Here is a 9,936-nt window from a genome sequence, read left to right as displayed (position 1 = left end):
CTCACTCTTTTTTTATTTTTTTCATTATTATTATTATTATTATTATTATTATTATTATTATTATTATGTGTACGGTGCGGGCTTATAAAAATAAGAAGTTTTTATAAATAAAACCACCACTAACTACTATTTAAATGCTATTATTTATTAAATTTTTATACAAAAAATAAATACATACTACATTTTAATCAGATGAAGAAAATATTAAATAAAAAAAAAAAAACCTCAAAGCCAAAGTAGTCAATTTCTAATAAGAAAAAATCATGAGAAAATATATGGTAGTTGTATGCGTGTCCCACTTTTAACCTTTTTAGTCAAATAATGTTTAAATTAGAGGTTCCACAATGATTATTTTAAAAATAATAAAGAATTAAGTAAAAAATAGATATTTAAAATATGTAAATAAAATGTTCTTTGTTTTAAATAAAGGTGAACATTTCAATTAAAAAAAAAATATTGAATAAAAATTTAGAAAAAAAGGAAGAAAGTAATAATATAAAGTTTTAACAATACATATAAACAGATCATAATATGGATCACCACACATCAAAATTGAACTCAAGTTTCAGCTCAAATTAATAAAAAGGACAAATAAACCGCGTATACCAAACAGGACAAAAGAATTAAATAATATTCCCTCCGTCCCATATAATTTGTTTTTATTTTATATTTTCATCCGTTCCACGTAACTTGTCATTTCTATTTTTGAAAATATAATTATGCACTTTAATCGCATTTTAAATTTTAGATTTTATAATTTTCTTAATTTTAATTAAACTATTTACTTATCTTAATCTTAATCTATAATTATTTTTACTAATACATTTTTTAATTACTTACTAATTATACTTTACCTAAATTCTCGTTTCTATACACCCATATTAAATGAGACGGAGGGAGTATATAATTACATCTAACGTGTATTTAACGCTACAAAATTCAAACATTCCTTAACTTTTAAGTCACTAAATATTAAAATTATGAATCAGCTTTAATTAATAGGTCAAATTTGGTTTCTATTTCAGGAGTCTGTCTATTAATGCTTGAGCTTGACCTTTTAACATGCTGGCAGATATTTTATAATTAATTATTCTTGGATTCATCAGAATATAAATTTTAAATTAGAAAATTTATATACAAGAGTTTGATGGAACTTTAAATAAATATAATTATGTTAAATCAATCTGTTTATGAGAGAAAATTGAATGAAGTGATTCTCTGTGTCAAATCCAATGTGCCTTAAGTTATTCATTTTTTTTTTTAAATCAAAGAATAATGTCCAAAATTTATATATAAACAAAAAATAAATTGAGCATGACATGAATTATGAAAAATGCTATATATTATACTATTTGATTATTTGCACTATTCAAAAAATTGCATACCCTGTGAGTTGTTTGAGTGGTTTTTATGTTTAAAAATTTAGAAAAATATATTAAGAAGGTAAAAATATGCATATATCAAAATAATAATTCAAGTGAATAAAAACAATACTAAAATTTTGTGGGATATAATATATATAGACTGTTGGGACTGAATCAACTCAACACTAGTATGATATTGTCGACTTTGGACTGAGTCTGCACGGATTTATTTTTGGATATTCTCCAAAAAGCTTCATCTAGTGGAGTTCACTTGGGACTTAGTATTAAATTTTCTTCACAACCTTTGCACCTCAACATAAACAATGACGGATCTACATTGGGGCTTGAGGGGTCAACTGACCCTAAACCCTCCAAGTCCTTTCCAATTTTTAATTTATAATAATATATAATATTTTTATTTATATATATATTATATAAAAAATAAATATTTTATTTTAAATATTATTTTCGTTCATTTTTTTTCTTCTTCACAACCACATTATAGTATTAATAAAAATTGAAAAGTTAAGATGACATCAAATTGGTATAAATGAATCGACGAGAAAGTTCTTATATTATTTTTTTACACACAGAAACAACTGATTCAAATAAAAAAAGAGACTCGAAATAAGTTGAATCTAAAAATAAACGATAAAAAATAAAATAAATAAACATAACAATTTTGCCCGGAAGCCGCAAAGCTGGTTCCGTCACTGTATATAGATATCAATATTATTTTAGTTCGTTTTTTTGCAGCGTTTATGAAATAGGATAACTATAAAAAAATTTACTGGATAACAAATAAGTGCATAATTTATTTTTATTTTTTATATAAATATATTGTATTATTTTTAAACTTTAGTCCCGGCCTTTTAAATTGAGTTTTGATTATGCAACTAAAATATAATATGATGTTATAACTGAAATGCTATAGCTAATTTGATTTTTAAAACTAAAATCCTGTGTAATAACATCATAATTTATTTTAATTGTCAACCTGTAATTAAATAATACAATAACCCTGCTTTTTACAATAAAATGAAACATATAGATATTAGGGGTGTGTTTTTTTTACGAGGTTTTGAGAAAATTTTGATTTGAATTTGGTTTTTATTTAAATTTTGATGTTTCTTTTGAGTTTGAATTTGGTTGAAATTTGATGAGTTTTAATGTGTGGATATAAATATAATAATATAAATGTACAATAATTTGTATAATTTAATTATAAATTTATATTATATTATATATATATTTTTTTAAATTTTTATTTATTTGTATTATAAAAAATTTTATTCTATATATATATATATAGTATGTTTTTAAGTTTCAATTATGTATGAATACGCTGAACTTTGATACATATATGCAATTAGAATTTTTTATTACTTATAATATATTAATTCCTATATTTAGTGTGGGACCCACAAGCATGCTAGTCTCCAAAATTGTCTTCATAGATTTTATTTAAATTATATAATAATAATAATAATAATAATAATAAAATAATGATAAAAGAACGTCTGGAGTGGAAGAAACATCACGCCCGACGTTATCATTATTTTACTTTCATAATTATTTTGGTTTGCCAGTTTGCATTTTCTCTAGCTTCTTTTTACATTTATTTATAATAATTTATTTATTTTTATTACATAACATTGTGTTATATAGTATTTATTTATTTTTATTATATTATCTATAAAATTTACTTAAAATATCATATTAAATAATAATTTATATTTATTATTATTTTTTAAAAAAAAAAGATAAAACACACCAAACAGATCAGTGTCTTATTAACTTCTATTTATTATATATATATATATATATATCTATGAAATTTGTGTGATGGATGGTGTGTTTATTTGTGGGCTCGGTTTTGATTATTTTAAATTAAAATAATTATATAATATAAATACATACTAATTTAATATTTTGAATGTTTAAAGTAGTAAAATTCAAATCCAAATCCAAGTCACACAAATAAACATTAGTTCAAAATCGACTCTAAGGTACATTTGAAAATTAACATCATTTTAATGTGAAGCAAATGTTGATAATTTATACCAATCTTATTTTTAATTTTATCTTTGTTTTATTTTATTTTTATTATTTAATTCTATTTTGCAAATATTCTATTTATGTTAGTTTATTAATTATAATATTGCACTTAATTTAAAATGATAAAAAATTGTATATATATAATTTCAAATAAACAAATCTATCAACAAACACACAATTGGATAAAAGAAGAATTATTATTTTAAATTATTTTTTATATTTACAATTAATGTTATCTTTACAAAAATAATAAATAAATAAATAAAATTAATAGGCAAAAACGAAAAAAAAAAACGAGCACCCTAGATTTGATGCATTGTAGCCCACACCAATTTTTGTTTTGAAGTATGGAATTAGTAAGAAAAAACAAATATTTTTATTACCAAAATTTCTATAGTTGAATTTTAAAATACATTATTATTTAAATAAAATGTCATACTCACTTACTATATAAATTAAAAAACAATCAAATACATCTAAGCCTACCACCTCTATATTACACAGCACAAGGTTTGTATATCTTTCTTACAGCGAATAGGTAAAGTGGGAGGCAGTATATCGTCAGCCAGTCAGTCTGTAGAGAGAGTAGTATTTGATGGCTTGTTTGCATGCGAGGAAAGGGGAATTAATCCATGATTGAGTCACTATGTTCGGGGGACAAATGCTTGAACAAGGTAATGATCATTGCTGTTTTGTTATTTTAATATCTGAATTGAGAGATGGTTTCACGGCAGTCTTCCACAAGCGTACAATACACTGGTCTTCTGCTTTATTCAGGCCACTTTTTGGGCACAAAATTTTGGCAAGGAATGTGGTGCTTTCTGGCATGTCCATGTCCCACAAAAAGGGGAAACCCTTTGTACAGTTTTGCACAGAAAGTGTTCGACGAAATGCTTGAATAAGACACTGTCAGCCCAATCCTGTCTTCTTGTTTTGTTTCCTCTCCAGATAACTTCCAGTCGGGATTATTATCCTCTTCAATGGACAAGCATCATCACCAGCAGATGGCTAAGAGCGCCCGCCAACGTTGCAGCGAATGGTTTGTTTATTCTCTATTTGTGAGCTCTAGTATTCAGCATGTGATTCTTCTCTTGATCGATTGATTGATCCTGCTGTAATTGCTTGGTGCCACTGCTTTGATGCTTTGAATACAAAATGTTCTTGAAAATTTCACAAATTGTTATGATCAACGCTACTGAACTTGTTTCCTAGTTGTGCTAATTTTCTGCCGCAATTCTGTTGAAGGAGATGAAGAGGATGTTCTTGATGTATGTGTGTGTCTGTGCTTAGTCAAAACTAGAATCTCAGGAATATTCTTCTTATGTTTTTGTAGGGTGTTTCGAGACGTTCCTAGCGATATAATCATCGAAGTAGACGGAGGTACATTCTCATTGCATAAGGTCAGGCTCTTCATCCATGTATGTATAATCCCACCAATTATTACATTACTTGTAAACCTTATGCATTCCAGCTTCCTCCAATTGCAGTTTCCTCTTGTGTCAAGAAGTGGACGAATTCGAAAGCTGGTTGCAGAGCATCGTGACTCACATGGATCCAGAATCGAGCTCCAAAACCTCCCCGGAGGCGCCGAGTCGTTTGAGCTTGCAGCCCAGTTCTGCTATGGCATCAATTTTGAAATCACGGCTGCCAATGTCGCGCAGCTCTGCTGCGTTTCAGACTACCTGGAAATGACTGAAGAGTATTCGAAGAACAACCTCGCCTCCCGAGCAGAAGAATACCTTCGAAGCGTGGTCTGCAAGAATCTAGAGATGTGTATTGAAGTTCTCCAACAATGCGAGAGCCTGCTCCCACTCGCTGATGAGCTCAACATCATCACCCAATGCATTGACGCCATTGCCTCCAAAGCTTGCGTCGAGCAGATCGCTTCAAGTTTTTCACGGCTAGAGTACAGCAGCTCAGGGAGACTTCAAATGAGTAAGCAAACAACCTGCGAGCGAGACTGGTGGATTGAAGATTTGTCCGTTCTTCGTATTGATTTGTACCAGAAAGTGATAACTGCCATCAAATGCCGAGGAGTCAGACCAGAAAGCATCGGAGCTTCGCTCGTTAGCTATGCAGAAAGGGAATTGATAAAAAAGCTGGGCTTATGGAACCAAACCAATACTCAGTCGTCCCAAGTGGATCCAGTTTTTGGCGACCACGAAAGGCTAGTTGTCGAGACCATAGTTAGCCTCCTCCCGGTCGAGAAATTCGCTGTTCCCATGACCTTTCTCTTTGGCATGCTACGCACTGCTGTTATGCTCGACTGCTCGGTTGCATGTAGGCTCGATCTTGAGAGGCGGATAGGATCCCAGCTAGATATGGCTACTCTCGACGATCTTTTGATACCTCTGTTCCGCCATGCTGGAGAAACCTTGTTTGATGTGGACACGATCCATAGAATACTCGTAAATTTCTGTCAGCGGGACGACAGCGATGAAGACATGGATGATGATGATGGTGATTCAGTCTTTGAGACAGGCAGCCCTTTGCCCTCCCAAACCTCTCTGTTCAAGGTCTCTAAACTGGTCGACAATTACCTGGCGGAGATCGCCCCTGATGCAAACCTCAAGCTCGGAAAGTTCATGGCTGTCGCAGAATCTTTACCTGCACATGCTCGCACTCTCCACGATGGCTTGTATCGAGCAATCGACATCTACCTAAAAGTAAGTGCTAATCCTAGTGAATGATATCTTTACACGTTTTTTCATTTCTTGTTTACATTTGGATTTCCAATCCATTGCAGCTTCTAACTAATTTGCGACTTTTGATTTTGCCAAGGCTCATCAGAATTTGCCAGAGCAGGAGAGGAGAAAGCTGTGTAAATTGATCGATTTCCAGAAACTATCACAGGAAGCTGGCGCACATGCTGCCCAAAACGAGCGCTTACCTCTCCAATCAATAGTTCAAGTGCTCTACCACGAGCAGCTAAGGCTTCGAAACTCATTATTTTCTTCCTATCCGGATAACGATCCGAAGCCAATGCACCAATCATGGCGAATCAACAGTGGTGCTCGCAGTGCTGCAATGTCCCCACGGGATAACTATGCTTCCTTGAGGCGAGAGAATCGGGACTTGAAGTTGGAGCTTGCAAGAATGCGGATGAGATTAAACGACCTGGAGAAAGATCATGTCTATATGAAGAGAAATCTGGAGAGATCCACTTCCCGGAAACTCTTGAGCTCCTTTTCAAAAAAGTTTGTGAAGCTGAACATCTTTGGCCATGGTTCTTCAAGGGGCTCAACCTCGCCGGCGTCAAAGCAATCACTTAGATCAGAATCAAGGTTTACTGAAAGAACATGACGAAGATCATTTTCAGGTATCTAGTTTCTTACACGATCATCATACTCTTGCTTGTTATTTACCATGCCGCCCTTATTTTGTCTTCTTTGATTACTTAGCATGTTCGATTGCTATCTCATCTATGAGTTTAAATTGTTACGTGCGCATCTTTTTTGTGTATATTTATACATTGCTCTAGAATATCACCTACTCGACAAATAGTGACTTCGAAAGAATCTTGATGATAGTAGAAATTTGAAGGAAAGATGACTCAACTTTGATAGGTACTTGTGCAGTTCTTCATGTCCTTTAGTTAATTTCAGATTTCTTGTTTAGTACCATAAACATACCTCGTCTTTGATTGTGACGAATCTACTAAACGATCTTCTTACACAACAACAAGATTGTTGCATCATATGAACAAAAAAATTGAATGGTCTGTGCAGGTGGTTCGCAGTTGTCCGAAGTGCATCCATTAACAAAGCCTCGACTGCAACCAAGATTCGACTGTTACTCAGTACCCGATCTTTCTCCTGACGAATGACTCGGCGACTCCCTCCGGCTCCCTGCGACGACAACAGAATCTGCAAAACTCACCCTCAGGTTAAGTCTTTTCCGGTCACTGTCTGGCTGCCTCAGACATGATTTCAGTTTAGAATATACAGGTTCAGGGCTCGTGTCGTATCCGCCACTTTCCGGTTCAGAAAACGGCGAATCGAGCCCCAAATCCAGGCGATCGAACCTTTCCTGATCGGTCATGAGATTCCTCTTCATTTTATTCCATGTGTGGTAGAATGATTGCTTGTAACGACTCCCGCCGTCCGAAACACGGCCCTCCAGCGTCCCGTTGCCGCCGCGTCTCGATTCCTGATCGACCCATTCGAGGGCTTTAATGGGCGAACGTGATTGTCGAGGCCTGGCTGACAGATTGAGGGACTCCAACTGCTGTGTCTTGGCCTTAAGCAGCTTGTCCAAAGTAGTATACGGCACGAGATAGAAGACCTTCCCGGGGACAAGAACGGATTCGGGACGGACGACGATCCAGGGGAACTCGAACACGTCGGGCCTGGCAATGCAGTATCTGGGGTACCTCCTCATGATCTCTCCGGCCGGGATCGGGTCGCGGAAAAGCTCGACGTATCCGCGGGGATGAACGATCTTTAGGACAGGATTCTTCTTCCGAGGTTTGTCTTGCTTCTTTATCTTCTTCCTTGTGAGGATTCCCATGTCTGCTGCTGACTGTCTGATAACATATGCATATATATATATATATTTGTATTGTATGTATCTGTATGTGTGTGTATGAGAGTAGGAAGGAGGGGGGAGTAGGGGTGGGGGGGGATGGGGTATTTGTAGGGAAGGTGATGGTGAGATTGGGACAAAAATGGCGTGGAGATTTAGAGGTTTGCCTTAGGAAAATGTGGGATTTTTTGTAGTGGCTTGTGATTGGATGAGATTTGGTTTCTTAGGAAACTTCGAATGGAAATTGATCCAAATGGGAAAGGAAATATCTTGGCAATGGGGAGTGTTTCTATTATTATTATTATTATTATTATTATGATATTTATTATTGTTGTTGTTGTGGTTTGTATGTCAAACATGTTTTGTTTTGTTGTGCTTTCTTTATTTTTTGCACGTATTTATAATTTTGATATATTTATGTATATTAAATTGAGAGTATACTAATTAATTGGAATTTGGGTGGTATTTGTGCATATATTTCGAGTCTGCTTCTTACCGTTATCTTTATTCGATGGATCCGATGGTGCGCTGATATGCTGACGTCATGCTTAAGAGTCATCTTTTTGTATGTTTTTCGATTTTTTTTAATAGTGTAAAAGAAAAAAAAAAAAAGAATATATATTTGTATTTTGGGCTTAATGCTGAGGTCGATCTAAAGCCCAATTTGGATTGGAAGCTGCGAAGACAGAGAGAGCATAGAGCACAATAGACTCCAAAATATCTTCAAATGTATATATATGTTCATACAAATTATTATGTAAATGAAATTATATATCAGGTGCAACAGTAAATACTGCACTGTAATATTATTATGGTAATTATATGCTCAAGCAGAAAAAAGAAAAAAATTTAATTGAATGACCTTATTAACCAACTTGTCACTAAGCCAATCAATGACAATGTAATGCATTTTGAATTCAATATTTGAATCTCCCTTTATTATATACTTATCCAAATTAATATTTTATTTTATTGCAAGATACGTTGTTTTTATATTTTCATACAAATGACAAATACAAAATCATTTTCGTATCGGAGAAATATGTTTTCTATGGTAAACATGAGATCTTTTGTTTGTCGGATATAATAATATAATTATCATGGTCTATGTTCGAAATATTTCAAAAAAGTAAAATTATTCTCAAGTTTAGGGATTCTCATTCCTGACAACAACATACAACATGGGATACAATTCATTGGGATCAATTCCTAAGACAATCAAGAAAACATTTTGACAAAGGTCTTTCAAGTGATATTCATCAACACCAATAAAAAGTTGACATCCAAATTGAAACGCACACATATTGGCGTTCAAACATACATAATACTTGCTAAATCTACATTCGTCATTAATAAAATTACTTTCTAATTTCATCAATACATTCGACTAGGATTAGACTGTTCCAAAGCTTCGGAATAGTCCCACAATTTGTCATATTACTCTTCAACATCATTTTAAGTTATTTATAGTGCCCACTTCTTCGCCCTGTATGGTTGCTGTTGTGATATATTTCATCTAATGCTTTCAGCTATATTTGTCCTAAATTCCTTTATAAATTGTGTAGAATCAAATCAAAACAACAACTCATTTTTCTGCAAGCTACGTCGACTTCACAATTTTCACATTCATATCACACATTCACTCATGGTGTAAATTATATCTTCTAAGTTAAGATGATGATTGATCGGTCACCTTTAATTCTTTTAGTTGAACTCATAATGTAAATTATATGTTCAACCGTGACATATGATTGTATTTATAATGACTACGCTTGTGTTCAATGTACGTTTCATATATGCATGACTATTCGATGAAAAAATATCGGTGTTTAATGTGTAACAAGATTGTGTTCAGTAGCAAACACGTCAATGTTTATCTGAACAAGACACAACGGCCGTGTTCATACGCATTTGTTGATATGGCCGTGTTGTGCGATTAAATACACCCGTACGTATTGGAAATACATCCATATTGAAATATGTACATAAC

The 9,936-nt window shown here is 33.1% G+C and overlaps 1 protein-coding gene across 2 annotated transcripts; it reads left to right on the top strand.

Annotated features, from left to right (window-relative positions):
* The first annotated feature begins 3,901 nt into the window (after positions 1-3,901).
* Positions 3,902-7,292, top strand: LOC127252119 (BTB/POZ domain-containing protein At5g48800-like). Of its 2 annotated transcripts, none has more exons than XM_051276159.1 (6): positions 3,902-4,096; positions 4,371-4,461; positions 4,756-4,822; positions 4,910-6,088; positions 6,204-6,741; positions 7,151-7,292. In XM_051276159.1, exons 1-5 carry the CDS (start codon positions 4,069-4,071, stop codon positions 6,723-6,725), a joined length of 1,887 nt encoding a protein of 628 aa, XP_051132116.1. In that variant the 5' UTR covers positions 3,902-4,068; the 3' UTR covers positions 6,726-6,741; positions 7,151-7,292. The 2 variants fall into 2 exon arrangements, with proteins under 2 accessions (XP_051132116.1, XP_051132117.1); XM_051276160.1 differs by having other exon boundaries at positions 4,200-4,461.
* The last annotated feature ends 2,644 nt before the right edge of the window (positions 7,293-9,936 follow it).

This window comes from Andrographis paniculata, unplaced genomic scaffold (genome assembly GCF_009805555.1).
Source record: "Andrographis paniculata isolate CXL003 unplaced genomic scaffold, ASM980555v1 Contig45END, whole genome shotgun sequence".
NCBI lineage: Eukaryota > Viridiplantae > Streptophyta > Magnoliopsida > Lamiales > Acanthaceae > Andrographis > Andrographis paniculata.
The sequence above is the reverse complement of the archived record's forward strand: the minus strand, read 5'-3'. Positions and strand labels throughout refer to the sequence as shown.

Excerpts from the sequence above, each read along its gene's own strand:
- LOC127252119 (XM_051276159.1), top strand. The coding sequence starts at position 4,069 with ATGTTCGGGGGACAAATGCTTGAACAAG. Across the intron at positions 4,462-4,755 it reads CGCCAACGTTGCAGCGAATG|GGTGTTTCGAGACGTTCCTA; the intron begins GTTTGTTTATTC and ends ATGTTTTTGTAG. Across the intron at positions 6,089-6,203 it reads CAATCGACATCTACCTAAAA|GCTCATCAGAATTTGCCAGA; the intron begins GTAAGTGCTAAT and ends GATTTTGCCAAG.